This window comes from Lepisma saccharinum, chromosome 26 (genome assembly GCF_977018435.1).
Source record: "Lepisma saccharinum chromosome 26, izLepSacc3.1, whole genome shotgun sequence".
Taxonomy (NCBI): Eukaryota; Metazoa; Arthropoda; class Insecta; order Zygentoma; family Lepismatidae; genus Lepisma; species Lepisma saccharinum.
In genome coordinates this window covers 8,980,343-9,006,672 of record NC_139254.1, presented here as the reverse complement: position 1 = coordinate 9,006,672, position 26,330 = coordinate 8,980,343, and the positions used below count along the sequence as shown (strand labels likewise).

General features: G+C 36.2%; 2 protein-coding genes across 2 annotated transcripts in view; one reads left to right on the top strand and one right to left on the bottom strand.

Moving 5' to 3' along the window:
- Nucleotides 1-1,228: 1,228 nt before the first annotated feature.
- On the bottom strand, nucleotides 1,229-8,823 carry LOC145979820 (isochorismatase domain-containing protein 2-like). The gene is made up of 4 exons (XM_083112843.1): nucleotides 8,582-8,823; nucleotides 6,766-6,887; nucleotides 4,038-4,168; nucleotides 1,229-1,603 (listed from the first exon to the last, which is right to left on the bottom strand). The coding sequence occupies exons 1-4, from the start codon at nucleotides 8,772-8,774 to the stop codon at nucleotides 1,444-1,446; spliced, it is 606 nt and encodes a 201-aa protein (XP_082968969.1). The 5' UTR covers nucleotides 8,775-8,823; the 3' UTR covers nucleotides 1,229-1,443.
- A 29-nt stretch (nucleotides 8,824-8,852) lies between these two features.
- Nucleotides 8,853-26,330, top strand: part of 140up (RPII140-upstream gene protein) — a 28,713-nt gene continuing 11,235 nt past the window's right edge. The window contains exons 1-3 of the mRNA XM_083112842.1: nucleotides 8,853-9,376; nucleotides 20,967-21,132; nucleotides 24,476-24,564. Of these exons, the coding sequence (XP_082968968.1) occupies nucleotides 9,210-9,376; nucleotides 20,967-21,132; nucleotides 24,476-24,564 (422 nt within the window). The 5' untranslated portion in view covers nucleotides 8,853-9,209. The remainder of the gene's footprint in view (nucleotides 9,377-20,966; nucleotides 21,133-24,475; nucleotides 24,565-26,330) is intronic.

The following is a 26,330-nucleotide window of genomic DNA, read 5'->3' as shown; positions in this document are numbered from 1 at the left end:
GAAGAGAGAGAGAAAGAAAGAAGGAAAGGAAAGTGGAAGAGAGAAAAAGAGGGGAAAGAAGGAAAGAAAGAGAATGAGAGAGAGAGAGAGAGAAAGAAAGACTCTCACTCTCTCTCTCAGATTCTTTTTCTTTCCTTACTTATTTCTTTCTAGAAGAGTAAAGATAGATATCACTTCTCCCTCTGTAGATTTTGTGACATCCTCACACCCTCTGACCACAAACAAAAATGCTTCATTGCTCTTCTGCAGTATTTGTGAAAGCCTCACACCCTCTGACCACAAACAAAAATGCTTCTGCAGTACAAGTTTACAGTGAAGCATCTATGTTGTACCAGGTACTGCTCGACCCCCTGCATGGTAGAGTGAGTGGTTCGCACAGTATACTACACTGTCAGGGCAATGTGAGTGTTCCTGCATCAATTTCATCATATTGTCACTCGTCCCCATTGTCGCAATTAGCCAAAAGTGTTTGGAAAGAGACAAATAAAATATAATCGACCCTCATATAGGAGGTTTTGCTAAGAAGTCATTTTGTGTCATATCAGTTGTGCATTCCCATCTAGTGGTTGCATGACCTTGTAGTTGGTGGTGGGGCTTGCGTGCTTTGATGAGTTGCTAGGCTATACCAGCGACAGAGTCTCCCATGTTGGGCAGGCTAGCGACGAGGTGCCAGACTAAGAAGCAACCTACTGGTCAACGGCTCCAATGGTGGAAGAACATGGATGGTCATCTCAACGGGGAGATGAACCTAGAGGAGTAATACCTCTTAAAAACACCTTGGTTCATCTGGCTCTCCGGATGGTAGTACCTTGTAAGGGCCCCTTGCCAGGGTTACGGCGAAGACCTCAACAGCTGATGCAGTGGAGAAGGAGACCTTTAGTACAGCAAAGATGGCGGAAGAGGCAACTCCGCGACAACGACTACCGCTGTCTTGTGGTGAGGAGGCCTTTGAGGCTAAGGGAAGGACACCCTGACAGAAAACCAAAGAGCAGGAAGGGCTCTGTGGCAAAACCAACCTACCAAGGGGTGTAAACCCTACACAAATCCTGGTCCTCCAAGTTGGGGATTAGGCAAGAGACCAACGACCTCTTCTAAGAAAAAAATTCAAGTCACGGAACCCTCTGGAGGCCAAGACCCAAGGTGGGTTGTAGGGGCATGGAGGCATACTTTAGAATAAAATTTGTTATTTAATGATTTCCCCTCGTATAAGTAAGAAAAAATATTAAAATTTCCACATTTTTTATTAATATTAGCTTCCATTATAACAGTTATATACACAGATCCCAGCATGCAATTTCATTACATGACATTTTTGTACAAAACTACAAAATAGCTCTTTTTAACTATTATGTTAAAATCCACTGGATAAATCACAAGTATGTCCCTCTAAGCACTGTTTGTAATAAAGCAATTGCATGTGCAACAAAGATAAAACATTTTCTTCTACATTTCAAGCAAACGTGAGTCAGGACCAACATTCATGATAAGTTTCTGCAAGTCTTTGAATTTTGGGTGCTTCGCGTCAGCAATCATGGCAAACATAGCACACTCACTGGTCGTCAAGAAGGCGCCGGCTGATTTCATTCTTTGAAAGGCAAATTTTCTGTGGATAAAAAATGAAAATTAGTCAACTCTCCAAATGGTCATCAAATAATTTGTCAATATTTGGAAGACAATCACAACATTGAGTTCTTGGAACATATCTGCACCTGACATTAAAAAAAATATATATTTATGTAAATTGAAAAAAAAATACTGCTTTTGCACCAATTTTATGATTCAAAACTGCATAATTAAACTTCATATGGGCAGACTATTTTCCTCTACACCTTTTACTTGCTTAGAATCAAAGTACAGGACTTCACCGATGCTGCAGTGGTAGCGTCGTTGCATTGTAAGGGGTCCTGGTTCGATACCCGGTAGAGGCACATAGTGGTTCAGATTTCACTTAAAACACCAACTCAAGAATTAAAGTTTCTATGTATCATTAACATAAGCCTGGATTTTTTTCGAAAATGCGATAACATCAAAAAATGTTAATTACAAAAAAAAAATAATAATAATATGTACAGTGAAATGTTCTAAACACATTTTTCATGCAGTTGAAATCATGGAATAATGCATATTTGGCATAAAATGTGAATTGTGGCCTTTTTCGTGAATTTCAACACATTTTGTTCTTAAAAAATGAAATGTTATCAAATTCAAGTTTTCCAAAATGTTATCCCAGAAAGCAAGTATGGTGCAAGTTGGACATGGAATAATTCCAACAGCTATATGAAACCACATATAAATGGATATTTCCCATGATTTTTCACCTTCTATTGAAAGTTTTTCATCGCCGAGCAAAGTGGTGTGGTTTTGGTTAAGATGCAAAATAATTTAACATAGTTATTTTTAGTGGTTTTTATTTTATTTTATCTGCGATGTTTTGTACTGGTTTCCCAAAACTTTTTCAAGCTACACAAAAGTGTCGAGTGACTAGCCATGTGAGGTTGTGTTATTGTATGCATATCTTATGGCCGTGTGCACGAACAAAGATCAACTTTTAAACTCGAATCGGGAAAGGATCACTGGAAAATTCCATTGCACGAAGACGGTTCAACACTTGATTGCGATCTAGGAACATCAAAACGAGTTTATCTTCTGATCGGCCATTCGCCAGCGTTTTGGTGTCTGATCCTGGTTCACGATACTGATGCTTCGACTGCAGGCAGTTGTTTTTTAATATAAAAAGAGCGGAAAGTGATATCGAGGGCTTGCAAACGCTAGCGATGTTGGATGTAGAATGGTGATAATTCGAGAAATGTGTAAAGTAAACTAAAAACTGCCAAAATAATAATAATAATTTGTGGTTCTGTGGGGCAAAGTTGAAATGTTTCTAAATACTGTACTTTCTATCCCAGAACCCAAAACATGTGCAAGGGCAAGGTAAATTAGAACAGAGCAATGTTACGATATTGCTACATGGTGTTGGAAATATGATTGTATAAATTTACGAAAATAAATGTTACTGGCTATTTACACGACACGACCATATAAATTTATAAGAATTAAGAAATGAAAAATTCAAATACTTACCACAATACAGTAATAAAAAATTATCTTTATTGAGTGGGCAAGGTTCAGCGTACACCGTTCTCTCGCGAATGCATTTCGTAAGGCATTGAAGTCCCGTAGAAGAAGGTTCTTTTTTAAGATTATTATTTCTTTACACCCTACCACATCCTTGTACTCGTTGACAAGGTTGATCAGTACATTTCTCAAATTCAGATAAGTTTGCGGCCCGAATTACTTTCTTCTCCTACACGTTGATACTTTAACACATCACACTACTCGGTGGAGTTCTTGATTATCATTTGTTTTAACCAACCAATCAGGTATAGCCTTACAAATTAATCTTGGATCATTTGAACGGAATCTCGTGAACGTCATTTTTCGTTGGTGCAATGCAAATCTTTAAACCAAGTTCATTTAGAGTGGATTAAAATTGATCTCGTTCATCTGAACTTCGAAATAATTGGCGTTGGTGCACGCAGCCATTAGTGTAGCGTGGAAAAGTTCTGGGAAACCAGAACGAAATGTCGCAGATAAAATAAAATAAAAAACACTAAAAATAACTGTGTTAGATTATTTTGCATCTATAAAAAGTGGTTAGGCGAACCTTTAAGAAGAACATAGATGCTTTGGTTAAGATAGACTGTGCACCTACTGTCAAATTGGAGCAGTTGCATTGGTATTTGTTGTTCGAAAAATAATGGAAAATAACTTCCTCAAAAACAGTTTCAATGTATGACACTGTCATGAACAAATGTAGGCCATGTAAGTTACAAATTAAAATACTAGTTTAAAAGCACAATGAAGGTATAATTTTAGGTATTTGTCAGGAAAGTGTGCTGAAATAACACATTGTTTACCACTGATCCAATTGCTCGGAATAAGACTTAAAGTGGTGTGATTAACACCTGACCAACTCGGCTTTTATTTTTACTACTTAAACTTCTACATTTAAAATCATTAAGAGATAAAGGAAATACCTGTCTACTAAGTTCCTGGAAGAGACCCCATCTGCTATTACATGTACATTATAGCCATTTTCTAGGAGATCTAAAACTGTTCCATAGATACATACATGAGCTTCAATACCACACAGCAAAACAGAATCCACCTGGAAATAAATTATAAAATCTTCTGAAACTCTAAACGTGCAGTAATATTACAAAACAATTTCATCAATTAATTAGTGGACATGAAGCTATATTAATATTTTAAATTTTGCCTAAATTTTTGTTCAACTGAGTTTGTGAATGTGCTGCAAAGAATTATGGCAGTGATATCCACCCACAGTGTGTCCCAGTGAGAAGGTGACTGATGTCTGTGCAAGCTCCCACAATGCCATCTCTGTATCAATATGTGAGTTACAAAAAACAATATAAATTCAGCTTTACTTACGTTTTTTGCGAGTATAGTTCGTTCTTCAATTACGACGTTTCGAGAGATAACTTCTCTCTTCTTCAGGTTATAAGCAATTCATAGGGTCTTAGCTTTGTCAAAATATTTCTTCCATAGTCAACAGGATCGAGGATTAGGTGAAATGTGAGTGGGGAAACAATATAGGAAGATCGATTACACACTGACAATTTACGTTCTTCAAAGCCATCGTTACCTAAGTTAAAACCTATTATAAAAACTTATTGGTCCTCCTGTATACATTTTTAAAAAAACTAAAAACCTTTAAAATTCTAAAAACCATTCACTATTTCCCAGTCAAGTTGTCTGCAACGAGCTCCCCTTGCGAATTCTTATAACCTGAAGAAGAGAGAAGTTATCTCTCGAAACGTTGTAATTGAAGAACGAACTATACTGAATTTATATTGTTAATCTTGTGAGTAATTCGCACATAGTAAATATCAACGAGTTACAAAAAGACATAGCTTACTTACTACAAAGCTTCAAGATGCTAGCATGTGTAGATTGTGAATTATGAAATGTAACAGTGTGTTTCATATTTGTGTAAAAATGCTATGATTGAACAATACACTAACATTAAATTTTGTTTTAAATTGGAAAAAAATGAAACTGAAATTATTCGAACTGTGCATGGTAGTGAAGTTATGACTCTCAAAAATGTTTTCAAGTGATTTTGTGATGGCAGGGAGAACATTGAAAGCGATCCACAGCTGGGCATATCAAGAACAATTGGAAATGAAGACATGTGGAAAGTTTCTGAAATTCTCTGAACCGATTGCTGTGTTTCTGTCGGACTCCTTGAGGAACTCACTGGCATCTCTAAAACTACTGTCAATTGCATTCTAACAGAGGATTTACAACCAAAAAAATGCCAGAGTGGAGCAAATTTACAGCCAAAAATGGTAGTTTATTCTCCTCAGACTTTCAGCTGTTTCCAAAATTGAAGTTTGCCATTAAATGATAACGTCATGGTTTAATTGAGGACATCCAAAAGTTTACGACAAAGCTTCTCATTCCAGCAGAGGACAGCTTGAAACTGTTTTCCAATTGAAGTAATTCTTGAAGCTTTCCAGCGGTGTACTGATTCAAGAGGAGACTACTTGGAATATACAATAATATAGACACAACATAAATAACGCCTTGTGTTTAATTTCATGTCGGTCACCTTTTAATTGGAACACACTGTAAAATACAGCAAGTAGGATTCTTTAAATCTTTGTAACACTAAGTAAAGTTTGTGATCTCTTCAGAAATAATGCAAATGAACAAGTATAAAGCAATGTGTGTACCAGCCAATATTAAAGGATGAATATCTTCTTTGGTAACTGAAGTGGAAAAGCATTTTCTTGTATATTCCTCATCTAAAAGTAGTGCCGGACCCTGTGGCCTAGTGGTTAGCACATCGCCCTGCAACGCCAAGGGTCCCAGGTTCGAATCCCGCTCGAGCTTGGTTGTTTGTGAATGTCCATTCATCAATTTCATCACTCATCCCCATCTTCGCAAATTAGCCAGGAGGCACAAAATGCGAAGTAAAATAAACTAAATCAATCAATCTAAAAGTAGTAGCCACAGTGCCACTGCCAAGAACAAGCATGGAAAGATAATTTTGAACAATGAAGAGATTAAAAACTTCCATGCACAATAGACTAACTCTAGATGGCATAGGTTTCATTTTCTGAAACTATGCAAAAACTTGTGAAATTTCAGGACATAACCGCTTGATTCACTTTAGATCAGGGGCACCACACATTTTCTCGTGCAGGACTAGTGAATCTGTTTAAGCAATTGGCCAAGGGCTATGCCAATTGCTATGTTAAATTTTATTTACACTAAAGATAAAACCTCAAAATACAATACAGCAGTAAGGTAGGCCATATAAAACATTTTTGCAGGCTATAGTTTTGGCATTCATGCTTTAGAATCATTTTCTAAGGAAAATCTTCCTCAATTTGCAGTGATAAATGGGTTTAGTAACATGGCCTGTATTTGGTGTCGCTACCCCCCCCCCCCCTCCCAAATCATGATTTTTATGTCGCATGTTCCACAATTGGTGTGCACAAGAGTTTATTAGGCTGCACAAATTTCCAACATAAAACTGCTTTTGCTGCTTCCTCAGTTAACATAATGCTCTAGTCCAACAGTGGAAATTGGAGACTGTAGTTGAAAATTGGTGAAGCATGGATTCAATTAGAAAACGAAGTAGTAGGGAATGACTTGACATTTTTGAAGAAGAGTAGCCCACACACATGCAGAAAACAGAGAGTTAGCATACAAAACAAATAAATTTTCACGTACCTGTGGGTGTTCTTTTTTCATAATATCCTTAACTTCTGGGGTGAGCATGGAGAATAGTGTCTTTGGTATGGGTTTGATATTATATGTTTCCAGGCCAAGCTCAGGAACAGTTGGACCCAAACCTGAAATAAGTTTAATACAATATACTTTATTATGTAGACATAATATTCAGCTTCGTATTTTAAAACTGCTTTGGCTTCTAAAACTAAAAATGACACAAAGTAGTTAAGGCTCTACCAGACCTCTGACTGATGTAAGCCAAACTGTTTCCGAAAATTCCTCTACTTTCAAAAAAACACTATGATATTTGGTAACATCTTACTATACCGGAGACGGATTTCTTCAAATTTACAGGAGAAAGTACTAACGCAAATCATTTTCTGTAGCGTTGTTGATGTTCAGGAATGTAGTTTTGATCCATTTTAATGCGAATGCATGTGGTTTTCTACGAAAATCTATTTCCGACATGCTATTGCTGCTGCCGCCATTTGCTTTCTGCACGAGAGCACAATATGCGCTATTGCTGCTTCTACAAGATGACGTGTCGAGGATGCATCATGAAGTTGTTACCGGGTGTGGAAGATGCCAAGGAATTTGTAATTCAACATGGAATCTTGAGGAAAGAAGTGGAATGCAGGACGTGGAAGGTTAAAATTAAAAGAATTCCGTGTATTTTCTTTCCATCGAGAAAAACCGATGTTCGTATATGCTAAATTGAACGAAAGGAGTGCTAATGGACCATAACCTAACAGGCCTAACCTAACCTAGTAGGCATACCTCGTCCCTGTGATGGTTTGTGGCGCTATTGTGAATTTTTGGGATAACGTCAATGGTTTTTGGGGCTACCCGTGGATGGTTTGTGGGAAATAAGGAACAACAGTAAGTACTCGTTAATGTAAAAAAAAGACATTATTTTCATTAGAAATTCATTATTTCACCTAAAGAAATGTTCCGCAATGCAGAATAGTACGTTAGTAATGTAAAAAAAATGCGAAATAAATCATTGATAGGTGTCTCCGGTATAGGAAAGGTAGTACCTGATATTTAAGCTAATCTGTTTAGAATTCTTTCTTGCATTTTTCTTGTGTGTCAATTTGCGTTGCTTCATTTTGCTGTTGCCTAGATGTCTGTAATGGAAAATGGGCCTACAAAGCCATGAAACTATTGTGAATATCTAGACAAGAGCGAAAGCACAGCACTCTCAAGATTCACCTGAATGCTCTAGAAAGAATTCCAAGCAGATGTAATATTTCAGAATTTTCAATATCATAGTGGTTCTTCTAAAGAAGGGGCATTTTCGAAAACAGCTGACGTTGCTTAAGGTCCAGGGAAGCTTTAATATTCCATTGCGAGATTAAAAAATTGTGAAGTAGAAGCTCCTAGCTGGAGGGGGGGGGGGCATTAGGTCGAATTTGGGGATTGGGGAGGGTTGTCTATGCAAATTATCCTAGCTGCGGGGGGTGGGGTAATGAAAACCTAGTGGAGATATAGCATTCTCTTTCTCTCCCCAACTCAAGCACTGGATGCAATTAGGGTTCAAAAACTTAGCTTGAAAGCAAAGGATAGGGCCTTTAAAAGTACAATGCCAATGCACCGCATTAGAAACAAGATAATTCACAGTGGAACCAGCCAGTTCATTAGTTACTTCATTCTGTTGTGCGCTTTCAAAAATTGCTTGTAATGAATGGACAAGGAGCTTCTGTATATTCAAGAAATTATAATTTCGTATCTCGTGAACATATGCAACATAGCACTACCGGCTCTAAATATTTTTCGCCGGCTATTGATTAAAACGAGAATATCTCGTATATCCTACCTTTGGGGTGCTGTTCTGTAGCAATTACAGGTATACCTACTAAATTCGCAGCTTGCAGAACCCTATGTGAAATCTGTACGATTTCGGGAAAGTACTGAATTGTAGGACCTAACCTTTGTTGCATGTCACACAAAAATAAGATGGATTGTTTGGGTATTATTTTCCCCAAATGTTTCGCTACAGACCCTGCCATATCGGATTTTCTCTTGCGCTCTCTCTCTTTCTTTTTTCCCCCGTAAACGGTAGCGCCACAGCGCCTTGTAGTAGCGCTTAGATGGTAAACCTAAACACTAAACGAACAGCTAAATTCGAAAACCGGGAAGGTCGTCAAAGGAATAGAAACGGAAAAGAAGTAGGAAGTAATATTTCAAACGGAAACTGAAAATTAAAAAAATACAATTGTGAGATAGATGGGCTTGTGTCCCGCGTTGGTGTTAGAAAAGAAAATGTAGTAAGATTTATGGACGGTGGTGCTGAAGAAAATGGCTACTGATATGTAATCCTAGGCAGCAGTTTTTTTTTCTGTTCTAACTTTAGGTTGTGGTGGAAGCACTCTTTGTCAGCCAAACGTGATTAGTGCAAGTGAACTTATATTTTATAGTGCAAGTGGTCTTGTAATTCAGTAATTATGCTGAATCGAATTTTGAGAAGAAGCGTTATCTGTGGTCTTTTACCGTTTGATATATTCGATCCAGATCGTGTATCAGAAGATTCAAAAACTGCAAAGCTTCTCAGAGCTGAAGACCTTGGTAAAGAATCGGGAAAGGACAGGCTAATAATGATGTATAGTAAGGAGTATGTGTCACAAGAACTATGTGATTTAGTAGTATCCTAAGTTCATAATGAAAAAAATGAAGCATCGTGCAATACACAAAATCTGTGTGTCATTGTTAAAAAAAAAAAATAATTTATATCTCTGAACCAAACCAGCCGGTGATAGAACCAGTTTTAAAGTGATTTTGAAGCAAAGACAAAATATATGAATTGGGTAGATTGATGTTTATTCTGTCGATACATGTGTGCATCGTGTTGAGTCGATATCTGCTTCTTGAGAAATTGCAGCTCGAACAGTGGTCTGCTCATGTAGAAATCTTATGAACACGGAAAGATGTCTTACTTTCTAATTTGAAGAGAAAAATGTTGATATTATAATGTAAAAATGTAAAACACATGTACATGCATCGATTTTTGTGATGAATTTAACTAATTACGCGTATTGCAAGCAAATCAATGCCCTTGTCCCCCTTTGTGCCCAACGACACAGGAAAATCCCTCCCGCTGGTTTGCAACACTGTGCAGTAGAATCTCTGTCGTGCTCTTCTATTTACTTTTTTAAAGAATTCTTTAAGATTTCCTGGCGGCGAATGATCAAGAGGTTGGTAACAGTTTCATACATCGAGGACACATTTCTTCAATTTTACACAAGAAACTACTTACGGAAATGAGTTTCTCCAAGGTTTACAACGTTCGTCAAGGTATTTTCTTTCATTGTGGAATATATTTGACCAGGAAATAATTTATTTTTAAAGAGAAATATCTCACCGACGCACAATTGCCATTGCTTTCATTTGCTTGCACTATGACAACCGGATGCTGCGTATGTTTGATGACGTAAGCTCCTGTCAACCCCCCCTCCCTTTTCTTACTATGCTTACCTAACTTAACCTAACCTTATCGGAAATGGTTCGTGGGACTATCGGTCAGCTACCGTGCATAATGATTTGTGGAGCTATCCTTGTATGGTTTGTGGGGCTATCCATCAGCTACCCGTGCATAATGTACAATTTGCACAAGTGACGAACACGATAGTAGGTCTGTTTTGGGATGGGTAAAAGTCTGATTTTCCCCGGACACCTATAACTTCGTCATTTTGTCAATTTTTGACATTTGTACTTACCTATCTGCTTCGCGGAACATTCTTTAAGGTGTATTCACATTTTTCGTCCCGGAATCTGTGGGAAATTTAAACTTAAAAAATATTTTTGTTTGAAATTTTTGAGTCCAAATTTCCCACCGATTCTGGGCTCCGCCCCTGGGGTAGTTGACCTACCACCCTCAACCGCTAACGCACCTCCGCTCCGCTCCGGTTCCCTGGCTTTATCTATAGAGTCCCTGTTAAAGGCATGTTAGAAATTGGCCGGAGTCACCTGCCCCCAAATGAGCCCCAAACTTTTAAATTTGAAGAAATCCGTTACATCACAGAAAACACCTTCCAGATGTTAGACATTGCTACAGGAACTTATTACCATAAGTAGTTTCGTCTGTAAAAATGAAGAAATCTGTCTGGGGAATATCAGATTAGTACCAAAGGATGTTTGAAACACTGCATGCCCACTATGGTCGAGATTTGCCCGCCATATTCTGTGTTATGGAAGCGAAAAAGGAGTCAAAGAAATTACTCTCTATGTGAAAAATTGTGTTGTTTTTTTTTCGTGTAAAAAGCATAATGGCACCTTGAACTAAATACAAAACTACATAGCCAGAAATTGTAAAAATTGGGCCTTACTCTGGTATTATGTCAAAATCGCACAAGAATAGCATAACATGAGATACAGAACACTACAACCTACTTCTAGATGACACTAATTATCCAAGTTCATTTGACATTTCAATTTACAAGAAGAATATGTGATTATACTATGTTATATACATTTTGTCTTGTGTAAAAGTTGCTTCCGTGTATTCAGCTATAGAATAAAAAACATGCTTGAGAAGCATCAACTTTATCTTGTGATTGAATATGATCAATTTGGTACCTATGCAAGTTCCACCAAACACCTCTCACTCGTTTATTTTGTTATTTTTAACATTTGTACTTACCTATTCTGCATAGCGAAAGATTCTTTAAGGTGGCATTATGCTTTTTTCACAAAAATAATTGCAATTTTTCGCATTAACAGTAATTATTGTTCTTCCTTTTTTTGCTTCCATAACACACAATATGGCGGGCACAGCTTGAGTCGCGTAGTGGATCATCAGTGGGTATGTAGTGTTTCCAACTTCTTAACCGAAAAATGCCCCACACATGCGCATAGCCCCAAAAAACATTCACGGTTAGGTTAGGTTAGGCAAACTAAGTTAAAATTTGTGGTCGTAGTAATATCTGGAATGTATATTTCGTTTTTTCATGTTCTTGCAAAAAAAAACTGTGTGGTTGGAAACACTGACAGGGTGTTACATCATGGAACGTATGCAACATCCGCTTCCCTTACGGAAAGCAAGTACAAGCAACGGCAATTGTGCGTCAGAGAGATATATTTCTTCAAAAATACATCAATTCTCAGTCAAATAGATTCCACGATGGAAGAAAATACCTCCACGACCTTTGAAAATGCTACAGAAACTCATTTCCGTAATTAGTTCCTTGTGTAAAAATGAAGAAAACCGTTCGGCGGAGATCGAAAGGTTACCGATCAATTTTGGTTCTTTCCTCACATCATGTGGTAGTTGATTGTAGAGATCAATGGAAGGGTTTAAGGGACATTTCTTACATAAGTTAAGGCTGCAGTGTTTTATGTGAAGTTTGTCTTTATTTGTGTTTAGGCCATATATTTCCTCATTTGTGACAAAGTTGGAAATATTTTGCTTTACATAAATTAAGCATTCATAAATGTATATGTCCAATGCCCAGTTTGCTCAACCATCGTTAAAACGTTCTTAATGAGCTGATAGTTAACGCATCACTAAAATCTTAGCAGCCTGTTAAACTTTTAATGTTCGCTCAAGGGTCATTCCATGTCAAATCAACCAATTTTTAAAAAATTGGTTGCATGACCATTTTAGAAAATTTTCATTTTTAGTACATAGGTTTGTACATGTTTCTAGATATCAAAACCAATGTTCAAAAAAAAATATTGTCTTTAGTTCTCCTGGGGCAGCCATTTTTCTAACATGGCGCATGGCTTTTTTTGCTCATGTAGCACTTTTCAGAAACCTTAATATCTCAAAAACCATTAGAGCTAGAGACCTGAAACAAAATTCATTTTGTAGCTAATGAAGTATACTTCCTATGATATTCAGGTATGTTTTGCTTGAAATTGCATCGCAAGTACGAAAATTATGGTGGAAAATGGGGTAAGAATAGTAAAAAAATTGCATTTTTAAACCAGATTTTTTTTAATGAAGGGGTTTAGCCTAAGGCTTGATTTTTTTCTTCGTGTGTAGACCTACCTGCAGGGTGTCTGTAAATAAAATATCAGTGCTTAGAAATGCACCCCTTTTTTACAGCATGGGCTCAAACATGGCTGTTCATTGAATTTTGACAGTTTTCGGGGTTAAATATCTCAGATGGGTCCCCTTTAAATATTCTGAAATTTGGCACATAGGAAGCCCTTCATGAACCTAACACACAGTAAAAATCTCAACTTTTAGATTCAACTCGTTTTGGTCAATATGAGGTAATGTATGTCACCTAATTTCTGACATTGCAAAGTAATGTTAAAATATATCCCATACTTAAAATAATGAAGTCTTTTCTTTTTCAAATTTTGGATAAATAAAGCCTCAGAAAATATAGTAACATAAGGTTTTAATACTTGACTTACCAGGAATTGAAATTACAAGGTATGACAATTGAAAATTGTGAAATTTCATTGCAAAAGGTTTGATTTATTAGGTACCCACGACCAGTTGGTATTGTCAGCTCCAGTTTCCTAATCATTCTCTTTGTTAAATCAGGCAGAATTCTTTGTTCTTTCACTAAGTTCCTAAGTAAATTATCAGAAACCTTCAATTCATCACATATTTTTTCTTGACCAAGTGGTAGCAATCAAACTGATGATTCTGACCTTTTCAACATTAGTTTTTTGCTCATTTACATTTTTCTTCTTATAATTTCAAGTATATGATTGTCACACTTGCTTTCCTTTTCTTCAACTTAATACTTAGTGAAAAGCTACTTTCCGGTTTCCTTTGCACTCCTTGAAGGATGTTAATAGTTTTTCGAGCAAGATCACTTTATTGTTTTTCTGCAATCAGCCTCCTCAGTTTTGAAACAGGAGATGCATAAAAAACAGAACAGACTTCATGCATTTCCTTTAGTTTTCTTTGGCATGGCACAAAGACATGATTTCAATTATGGCATTTAAGTGAGTCACTTTCTCCACATATGAAACTTTTACTCCTCAACATATCAGGCATATTGATTTAACTGGTATAAGGCTTTCTTGACACTTTTTACCTTACCTTACTTAACCTTTTCTTTAAGTGGTACTTCTGAAGATCACAACATACTTTACCATATAATAGCTATATTTAATGGTATTTGCATATTGTCTCTAAGCCATACACATGTAGTCTTGACCTAAGAAGTGTTATCATTTTCACTGACTTTGTTAAGATTAGTTAGGTCTTTGGGAACCTTACCAAAAGGGTATTTATGACAGTCCTCTCCAGTTAAAAATATTACAGAACACTCCATTTCCTGTCACAGATAACGAACATTCACAAGTCACTACTCTCGGCACATTAGGCAAAGGAAGAATGACAGCAGAGATTGTACATGCACAGATCAATTCCAGGCTTGCCTCACATCCTATCAAAACATGTCTCTGAATCTCCTGCTATGCATGACTCACATCTATTTCAACGAATGTCTTTTCTTGGGAGAAAGAAAAAATGTGGAAAATAAAGGAAACAAAAGAAAATATATTCTACCAGCTTTGACACTCCAAAATAAATAGCCTACTTTCAGTGGAGTGCCCAAGGAGGGGTTTGTGGGGGTCATAACCCAATACCTTTAGCCTAGAATTCCATAAACAATTACGTCAAAGGCAGGATAATGTGGCAAAAACAGGGCTGTATACTAAAGAAGTACAGTAGAGCGTCGATTATCCGAAGTAATTGGGGGACATGGGTGTTCGGAAAACTGGTTTGTTCGGATAATCGAACTGTACATGTTTATTTGCCAAAAAGAAGTACTGTACAGTAAATTTATTCATAAAAACAGGAATCTCTTTAAGTATGTATTACAAAGTAACGTACAAAGGCAACTTTAGTAGGAATATATAGTATGTGGTACAGTTTATTAAACAAAAATATGTACATATTACATACGCATTTTGCATGAACAATACACACAGTACACAAAATTAACGTTTAAAAAAATCCTTTATTTTGGTCTGTCTAAGCAAGCCTACACACTTACGAGCAGCTAAGTCACGTACTTTTTTCATTACAGATATCTGAAAGTGAGCGAGTACACAGTTCGGTTAAGCGGTCGTTCGGTTGACCGACGTTCAGATAATCGACGCTCTACTGTATATGTAACCCCCCTCCCCTCCCTTTCGAAATTCCTGGACATGCCACTGCCTATCTTAAGCTGCATGTACTGATACATTGATAAAAATATGGCGGAAGCTCAGTTTTGGAGCTGACAATACCAACTGGTTGTGGGTACCTAATAAATCAAACCTTTTGCAATGAAATTTCTCAGATTTTCAATTGTCATACCTTGCAATTTCAATTTCTGGTAAGTCGAGTATTAAAACCTTATGTTACTATATTTTCTGGGGCTTTATTTATCCCAAATTTAAAAGAAGAAAAGACTTCATTATTTTATGTATGGGATATATTTTAACCTTACTTTGCAACGTCAGAAATTAGGTGACATACGTTACCTCATATTTACCAAAAGGAGTTGAATCTAAAAGTTGAGATTTTTACTGTGAGATAGGTTCATGAAGGGCTTCCTATGTGCCAAATTTCAGAATTTTTAAAGGGGACCCATCTGAGATATTTAACCCCGAAAACTGTCAAAATTCAATGAACAGCCATGTTTGAGCCCATGCTGTAAAAAAGGGGTGCATTTCTAAGCACTGATATTTTATTTACAGACACACTGCAGGTAGGTCTACACACGAAAAAAAAATCAAGCCTTAGGCTAAACCCCTTCATTAAAAAAATCGGGCTTAAAAATGCAATTTTTTAACTATTGTTACCCCATTTTCCACCATAATTTTCGTACTTACGATGCAATTTCAAGCAAAACATACCTGAATATCATAGGAAGTATACTTCATTAGCTACAAAATGAATTTTGTTTCAGGTCTCTAGCTCTAATGGTTTTTGAGATATTAAGGTTTCTGAAAAGTACTACATGAGCAAAAAAAGCCATGCACCATGTTGGAAAAATGGCTGCCCCAGGAGAACTAAAGACAATAAATTTTTTTGAACATTGGTTTTGATATCTAGAAACATGTACAAACCTATGTACTAAAAATGATTTTTTTTCTAAAATGGTCATGCAACCACCATTGGATGGTTTGGCGTGGAATGACCCTCAAGCGACTTTATAGGCCCGTTAACTAATGACATGTTAGATGCATTTTGCTTTGATTCTTTGCTATTCTCATACCTTGATACGAGAAATACAACGTTTTGATTGGTTGCACTGTTGACAGTAGACTATGAGTAAGCACGTTCTTCCGAAACATTTGTTTTGGTCTTTTTTTGTATGAAATCCCAGGAATAACAATAAATAAAGTAATGTGTAACACATAAATATATGTTTACGAAATGAATGTTAGCTAGATATTTACATCCACACACCGAAAATGTTATGTATTAGGATTAACAGTTACATTATCATTTCGTAAGTTAGATTTAAATGAGTGCCTACCGACTGCCAATACAAGATCATATATATATAAAAAAAACTACTCTTCTAGGTTAGGGTAATCTGTTTGAAGTTTGATAAATTTAATTATATTAAGATGGCATTTCAAAAGAGGCCTAAAGATAGAAATGAACGTGTGTTTGCGATAATAATTTTCCTCAACAAAAGAGAACATTTCACGAAATGTACACCATGCATAACTTAACTTGCTGTGCCATGGCAATTAAATAATATGTAAATATTGCATGTCACTTCTTTTGCCACTGATGTGAATGTGACACTGCAAACAAGAAATCTACTGTTTCCAAATAATCACTGACAAAAAAAGAAGGCACGTATATTGTTTACCAGTATGCTTACCGTTCAACCATATATGTACAAGAGATGTTTCTGAATGGTTGTTTGTTTTGTTTTGTACAAATGTTTTTTTTTAAAGAAAAAATATATATACAATACGATATTTTATATTTGATTTATCATAAATGGTAAAAGGAAGGACAAGTACACTTCTTGTACGAAGGAATGTGCAAGGAATAATTTCCGAATGGGTGGTAGTGTGTTTTACAAACAAATATGCATACTTTTACAATGTCCATGCACAAAACTACAATACCTGAAACTGCTTAGGATTAAGCTTTTTTCTTAATGAAACATACATGTGTAGTACGATACTTTACATTATGTTTGGTTATTCATTATGTGATGAAATGGTAGTCATTCAGAAAATGTACCTTGTACATGGAACGGTTGATTAATATGATATTTTACATTTGATTTATCATAACTGGTAAAGAAAACAAGTGCACTGTTAGACAGTACCATTACCACTTGTATTATGTACAAGGAATAATTTCCGAAGGGATGGTAGTGTGTTTTACAAACAAATATGTACACTCTTACAATGTCCATGCACGAAATGCCAACACCTGCGATATTTTGTGTTTATGGTTACAGTGCATTGAAGCTGGAAGCCTAATATGCATTTAAAAAAAATCAAGTTCGTATAATTAACTATAAGTATATATTTTTGACTCAACAGGCAAAATTAATAAAATTTGAATAATGTGTGATGATCACGATGCCAAACTTTAAAAAGTACATAGATACAATATTTCTCCTTCAAACTTACATGTGATTTCTGATTTGCAGTACGAATTTATAATATGAAATACGAAATGGGAAAATTATTTTTGCTGTAGAAAGAAATCGAACTAGTGTACGTTTTGCGATGGTATGCAAATAATGTGTTCAAATCGGTTTGGGATAACCTTTCAACACAACAGCTGGCATACGCAATTTCACCATCTTATTTCCGACACAACACAATGCGCTGTTAAGTACTTTAATGAAGCAAAAGAGTGCCTTTAGATTTAACGATGACATTAGAGGTGTGTTAGCCTTAACTATGGTTGGAGAAATGCCTCGATGTGCTAATGTAGCGTTAACTTGATTTAACGCTTCTTTAAAATTTAACACGCGTTGAGCGAACCGGGCACAAGAGTTATATGGGAGAGTTAACACATTAATTTTATGGAAAAGAGTTCTACATGAATAAGTTTTCTTTACTCAAGCTATGATTCTTATAGCTCTTTTTTTTAATCATAAAAGGGTAATTCCATGTCAAATAAACTAATAAAAAATAAATTTTGGCATTTGATGTCATGGATTTGACTAATTTTTGGTATACATGTTTCTTATCATCTGATATATAGAAAATATTTTCATGTTGCCGGTTTATGAGTTATTGAATTTTGAAAATTGATAAAATTGCCCAAAAACTGCTCACTGCTGAAATTTTAATTATGATTTGCAAGAGACCTGTTTCAACTACAGGGCTGGGCATGGTCTTATTTTAAGGGTTATGAAGAGGGCTTTCATTTGATATACAACATGCTTGTTTTTTTGTTTTTTTGCGAAAAAAAAATTAAAAGGTGTTTCAAAATTTTATTTTACAATTTCCAAAAAAAAGAAATTTTTAAACATTTTGCACATATTGGTACATATCTACTGAAGGTTCAGTCGAAATTTCGATATGGTATCTCTATATTGATCTATATATTGGTATATCTACATTTCAGATGATAAGAAACCTGTATACCAAAATTTAGCCAAATCCATGGCATCATATGCAGTGGTTGATTTGACATGGAATTACCCAAAAAGGACATTGGAGTAGCCCTTGTTACGCCAAACCTAATTAGTACAGTTAGAAGCTTCACCAAATACTATTTATGAGAGAAACTATTATTTGAAAAGTAGTAGCAAGAAAAACACTTTAATTTCGAAGTAATTACGGTTCATGCAATTTTTTTACATCATTCGATTTGTGTTTGTGTCTACGATCAGATAATTCAGAGTCTTACGGCATGTTTTCTGGAGAAGAATTGTTTTCTTCAATATATTTGTATATGATTCTTTGCTAACAGCCGTTCGTTTACTTGGGTCAAGGGGTAAACCTTTTCGAAGACACCGAAATGTCAACTTCCCTTTTTCGTTGTACACCCTGGACTGCATTTTGCAAACTAGGGAGCCTTTGGTGTACAATCCTCCACCTGCCCTTGATGTGTGTGTCGGCTGTAAATCAAGAAGAGCTGCTCACTGTGAAGCTACTTTTTAAATCACACAATTCATCCTGTAAATAATATTTGGCGAAACTTTTAAGTGTGCTTTTTAGTTTCCTCAAGCTTCAAACTCACTTCCACATTTGTTCCCAGTAGATACTTCCAATACTTCTATAAAACTGCAGAAGTTATTAAACATTCAGAACCATTACTAAAAGTTAAAAACTATTGCCTTGTTTAACTGTTTATCTTTGTATAATTTGGGCCCGTTGACCCACTGTACCCCTCGAGAGTTATGTTGACCTTTTGTTTGAAATCGACGGGTTTAGACTTTTTACATTATATAAAATAGGTTCCAGTACACAAAAAACATAAATGAAGGGCTTGTGTGTAAAACATGGTAAGTGACATTTTGGTCATTAAGAAGATAGGTTATTAGAATCTATACTGTAGATAAATTGTTTTCGTGTTGTGTTTACCAATTTCAGAAGGCTTCACTGAGTCCAATGCAAATTGTATGCCGTGGCAATTTCACTCGAAAATTGAAGGATGGCATATTTTACTTTGTAACTAAAAAATGACCAAAATGTCACTCACCATGTTTTACACCAGAGCCCTTCAAATAACGGAGGTATGGTCAGACTAAGTAAAACCTGCCATCTCGTAGTATTTTCACAGCTTTTTATTAGTAAAACCGTTTGTGTGCATGCTAGAATAGTGAGAGAACATGTCCGAAATTGCTATAAATGCCAAACTTACCACTCCTAACTTAATGATGTAAAATGCTGGCCCCCGTGGTGGAGGAGTTAGCATGTCGTGCTATGATGCAAGGAGTCCTGGGTTCGAATCCCAACCTGGGCATGAATGTTTGTGAGTGTCCATTCATCAAGTCATCCCCATCTTCACAAATTAGACAAAAGTGGCACAAATGCGAAGTAAAATATAACAAATCAGTTAGTCACTAATGATGTAAAATTATAGCTGCTGTTGTGGAATGTCGTGTTGGGTGCTGTATTTACTTCCGCGAAACCTTCAGGTACTGTTCTGCTTCACCGTAAGGTAACAGGCATACTTTACTTCACAATAACATATTTCTGCCAGCTAAAATTAACTGAAAATGTTTACAAACAACATAACATTCGTATACCATGCAAAATATTTCAATTTCTTGGGGAGGGGTTACAGAGGGTCAAGGGTATTGCATAATTTTGTATTCATTAAAATACGTGAGCTCTAAATTTAAAAGTGGCCACACTCTCAGGAATAGGTGCTAACACTGTGCATGTGTTATCAGGCAGTGAGCATTGTCAGTTGGGGTCCATGTCGATGTGTGGAGTGCCAAAAGTAGTAGGTGCAGCGAGAGCAGTATACAAAATGGTGTTAATTTCAACCTCATACATACACAATAGCACTTGCTGTACTGACCACTTTTGGTACTCCACGTATCGACATGGGCCTTAGCTGACAATGCTCACTGCCTGTTAGCTAGAGGCAAGTACAGTTCGTTTTTCGAGGAAAACATAAAATGTGAAATAACATGCTATAATGTTCATTTTTCATGTTTCTGAAAGTTGTGAGGTGCATTTTTACTACCCTGTTTTGTCATGAAATGATGCAAACGAATTGCAAAATGTGAAATTGACTCTTAAATACGAAATTTAGAGTTTATTTACGGACGTGACACTTTCTAAAGTTTGAGTTAACGGAAAATTGATTCATTCTGCTGTAAATATTTGAGAAGCAAAAATGGGACACTTTATACAGGAATAAACTTAATATTCCAGCAACTGCATAAATGTGCTATTAGATGTTTATTTTGTTTAATAAGTTCAGTTTTTAAATCAAATTTAGGATTATATACAGAATATTAAAACCAAAATATCATTTTATATACTGCTTATTCACTACTATAACAGCAAAATTTAATTTTATTCACTACCACTTTTACACCCAAAATTGGCTCTGTTTTTGTACCGAAATTTTGCTTTTTTATTTACCAAAAATGTGTGCCTCTACTTATAGCACATGCATGGTGTTATCACCTATTGCCACTTTTAAATTTACAGCACACTTATGTAAGTGCAAAGTATTGTCTAGGTCCATTCATAATACTCATTTCTTCAATTGGAAAATTTTCAGTTCTATTTCTAAATGCATGTAAAAGTTATATGGTTGCTTGTTCTAACTCTGTATTCTTGGCTTGTTCCAGTGAGTATGGAAATCTGAGTCCAGAATTCTATTCAGCTGTCCAGTGTGCACTGTTTGGCACTTTCACCGGGTCCCTGATTGGAGGCTTTATAAATTCTCGAGAAGCTTACATGACCTTCGTTGAGAGGAATCAAGCAACGGCTTTTACTAGCACTAGGGAGGCACAGGTAGGTGAGTTTGTTCTTGGTTACAGTATTTACAATATGCATATGAAGCAAAACTCAGAGCGTGTTGTTATTAGACATGTAATACAGTGCGTACATTTTAAAACTGGCTCTGAGCACAAATATGAGAAATGTTACAATATAGTGATCTGCGCATGTAGTACCTTACAACAAATGTTGGAAATGATGTCCTTCTTCCAGGATACACATGTCCTGACACCTTGCCATATTCCTAGCAACCTTATGGAGTACTTCTGCGGTGATATTCTGAATGGCAACAGTAATGTGATGCTTCAGCTCTTCTAAGGTGTATGGATTATGTGTGTATACAGTTTGTTTCAACAACAGAACCCAGAGGAAGTAGTCTGGACTTGAGAGATCGGGAGATATGGTGGGCCATAGTCCTTGTGAAATAATCCTGTCGCCAAAAAATTCCCTTAACGTCGCCATAGTTGATTTAGACGTATAGGAAGTTGCACTATCCTGTTGAAACCAGCACATTCGTTCATCAGGTTTGAACCATTCAAGAAACTGCATAATAATGTCTTGGTATACCACACACCTTAGAAGAGCTGAAGCATCACATCACTGTTGCCATTCAGAATATCACCGCAGAAGTACTCCATAAGGTTGCTAGGAATAAGACAAGGCGTCTGAACATGTGTATCCTGCAAGAAGGACGTCATTTCCAACATTTGTTGTAAGATTTGTAACATTTGCGCAGATCACTATATTGTAACATTTCTCATATTTGTGCTCGGGGTCGGTTTTAAAATGTACGCACTGTATAATGCAGAAATTTACTTTTAGGGAATAGTGCGGTGATTTGAAAGAACCAGTGGCATGGCATTACTTTTTCAAAACTGTTACCGGCCATCAGAAATTATCATCTTCCACCAAGAAAAATGTCTTCGATCTAGATTTTTGTTCATTTCGTTCTGTTTTTGCAATCTGCTCAGTGATTTAGCCACTTATCACTCATGAGAAAGTTACCGCGAAAATCCAGTAAATAGTGGTCAAGACTTGCCAATTCTTCATCTCTGTTTCTTTGCAAAGAAGTGGAAAGGGGAAGAAGAACCACACATTTCTCGGGTCTGACATTTGTGCGGTCAGCAGATGACAGAATTCCGCTCCCCCAATGGTGGAAGGGAAGATCTGTACGTACTACTTTGGAGCAAGGTTTGTCCAAATCATGAATTGCACCAGGTACTTATCTTTTCATCTATTACGTAAACTGTCTCAGTTGTAGTTAGTAGTTAAATCCAGCCTTGGGTTTGCGGTCTAGCTCTAGTTGCTTCAGAAAAATAGTATCACTGTTTTAGGCGGGATTTGGCTCTTTTCTGCCAATCCAATGTGACAACATTGGCCTGTGTCCGGCAGGCCTGACCGGTAACCCGGTCCATAGACATGCATATGGATAACCCCATAGCAAACTCCAATTTGAATCTGAACTTGGGCATGAGTGTTCTTTGTGGATGTATTTTCATCAGTTTTATCACTCATCCCCAAATTTGCAATTTGCCAAAAGTGACAGAAATGCAAACTAAAATAAAAACCAAAAATCAATCAGTGGTTACAAGTGTTCGATGTGGGTTTGCTTTGGTCTGTTTTTTTTGGTTTGTTTTTTTTGTTCGGTACTGGGATCAGAAAAAAAGAACTTCCTTTTCCAATCCTGACTTTGGAAAATTCCAAATGATCATGCCTTAGAGGTGTTTAATTCCTGATGTGCACTGTAACTGTGTGAAATTTCTTGGAAATGTCAGTTTTTATTGCAGAAATGCAAAAATATCTACACTGAAATGCATATTTGAATGCAATTTATCCATTTTTCAAATTATTTTTAAGTAGAAATCAAGAAGCATGCACCATTAAAAATAATTAGCCCTATTCTTTTAATAATGGGTGAAGGATTTTTGGACACGGCCTTCTCCAGTCTTTGGCCATCAAAAAATACAAAACCAATATAGATTTTTTAGGGCTGAGCCATTGTACCAGTATCGGAAAGAGTTAGTTGGATTTTATTTATCGATACCAGTCAATGTTTTTTCTTGATTTTAATCGTTCGCAGGTCTGCAACAAATCCAAAAATTATGTTTCCATTGATTTTGTACCAATGTTATGTGAAAAACCTGTATTTTTTGAATCCATATTGATGTATTTTTTTAATATTTTAAAGCAAAACTTGTAACTGGAAAAAATAAATATGCTGACCAAGGCAGTAATTTATTGTATTAAAAACATAAACTAAACATAACGTTTCAACCTTCTAGCAAGGTCTTCTTCAGACTCTTTATCAAGTAGAAAATTAACAAGATTCAAAAACAGGGCATTATATATACACAAACATTACTCTCTCCAGACTATTAGAAAGTTGTTATGGAATAGCGAAGAATGCAAACAAGAAAAAGGAAAACAGAGAAGAGGAAGAGGAAGGGATTATCTACGAAGTAAAATATAAAGAATGTCAGTGTGTGTACATAGGAGAAACGAAAAAGAGGCTGAAAGACAGGTTGAAACAACATAGGGATGATGTACGACTGAAGAGAGAGAGAGAGAAAAATGCGATATTTAAACACACGAGAGAAACAGGACATGACATAGAGTGGGATGACGCTAAGCAGATAGGAAGGGAGAAGAGAATGCTAGTGAGAAAATGTAAGGAAGCCAAGGAAATAGATAAGAAAGGTGAACAAGACACAATGAACTGGAATGGGGGACTGAAGTTAAACAAAGAATGGAAGAAGGTGTTAGAAAGAGTGGAAAGGACAAGAGAGAAAGAGGAGAGGAGAAGGAAGAAAAATGAAGGAAAAAGAGCGTGAGATATAAAGCCCAACCACATTCTATATGGAAGTAAATATGTTTAGCCTTTTAGGTGAAAGTACAGTTGACAAGGGAAGCCACCTGGTAGAAAGTTCCATAACAACTTTCTAATAGTCTGGAGAGAGTAATGTTTGTGTGTATATATAATGCCCTGTTTTTGTATCTTCTTACTTTTGTACTTGATACAGAGTCTGAAGAAGACCTTGCTAGAAGGTTGAAACGTTACGTTTAGTTTCTGTTTTTAATCAAATAAATTACTGCCTTGGTCAGCCTATTTATTTTTTCATAATCATGGAAACAAGGCTTAATGGTGTTATAATTGTAACTGGAGTGGAATGCTCACCAACTAATATTAATCAATGTTTTGAATAACTTTTAATTGTTACAATTTTCAAGCATTGGTATTGGTGGGAATCATTAAGGGTATCTGTATCGGTATTAGTTGAAAGTGGTATTGACTCGGCTCTAGATTATACTCCATATGTTAATCAACTAAATCATAATGACGTTTACGATTTGTTTCCAGAAACAACTTCAGGACAAGTTTACAGTGGCGTTTGGCAAGGGTGCATTTAGATGGGGCTGGAGGATTGGACTGTTCGCTGGATCGTACATGTAAGTGTCTTGATTACTGTTAGCAATTTTATAACTAAATTATAATATCCGTAAAAGAAATGGCCTGTCTTTTTTAAAAAAATGCCCAAGAGAGTTTAAATTTTGATGAATATTGTAACATTAACTTCCAGAGGACAGCCGATTTCAAGCGAAGCCACCCAAATTATGGCATTCGGGGTGGCTGGTTTCGATCAAATTAACCTCCACATGGCAGTAATTGACACCTCATACCTTGAAAACTACACACAATATTTCAGTTCTGTCTTTATTGTTCATTTGTATGCCTGTGAAGCAGTGGTTCTCGACCTCTTTCAGTCCGGGACCCACCTTGAAGGATATTCCACTTCATGGGACCATAAGCATGGGATCCAGCAGAATAACTTGTAGGAGTGTGCACCCAGTTTATGATCATATTTTTGCTAACATTGAGTAGATTAAGAATCCCTCTTTTACGCTTGCTTAAACAAATTACACATACTTCATTCTAGACAAGTAAATATGTAATTTAAAATACTAATTTGCTCTAGTCTAACATGTAACTAAACACACATGATGAAGTTGAGAGTTTCCGGTTAAAAGCAATGGTAGAGCGTGAATAACAGAAATGTAGAATTTAGACTACGTACAACACAAGTTGAATTTAAATTGTTTAAACAATAGATCTTGGTAATTTAAATGTAATTGGTTCTTAGAATATAGTAAATAAATTTTCGAGTCCGACTTCGCGACCCACCAAATGCCCCCTCGGGACCCAGCAGTGTGTCGTACCCCATAGGTCGAGAAACGATGCTCTAAAGGTATTACATACTCGAATTACAAAACAATATATCCATTGTCAATAATGAAATTGTTTCCGTAAACTGGCAACACTGCTGCTCTTATGTATTGTTTTTTTCACAAGTAGTATCATTCTGTTTTTAACAAAACTTGCCTGGTTGTGGAAGTGTACCACTGCAACATACTACATTTTTTTAAATTCACTTCGGTGCCCCTGTGGCAATGCCGAATGCCAATTTTTTTTTAAAAAAATCAATTTGCTTCTTCTTTCTTTAACACTAATTATTGAGAGGCAAAAGGTATAAATTCCTCTTCCGCTAAAAGCTCTGTCTTTCTGAAGAGAAACAAAACTGATTTCATATCTCTACGACAATTAGTTGTCGAACTACAATTTTTTTGTGCATCGCGGCAAGTTTGAAAAGAGTGCACTTAAAAAAAGTTCCCACCCGAAGAGACTCCCACTGTCTAAAGTTGCAGAGCAATCTGTAATCCAGAGCTAAACTTGTTAAAATGTTTTCTGTCCAAACATTGTCATACTCAAGTATGTCCATGTTAATTTTTCATGTGTGTGAGATAGTCTGTGAAGCGACTTAATTTTTTTGTTCCATCTTATTGTGTCTGTGTGGCTTCTAAGAAGAGAAATAAATCTCCTTATGTTCAGTCTGGCGTATTAATCATTATGCATATGCAGTATCAGGTTTGTAATGGCTGCAAATTTTTAACAAGTTATGGGCCCAGCCCAGGTGTTCAAAAACTGTGCTGCAATGTACTTTTGAGTTGTTTCATCACAGTGGAAAATTTTATCGTAAATTTTGTGATGTACTCATGACTGATCACATGATATGATAATGCATGTAGTGCTTGTGAAGCTTTGAATCAAAATTTTGTGCTGTGTGATTTTTCTTGTACTGAAATTACGGTGACAAGAAAATTGAAACAAATTCGATACTACATACACTAAGAACAATGACGACTCCAATCGTGATTAA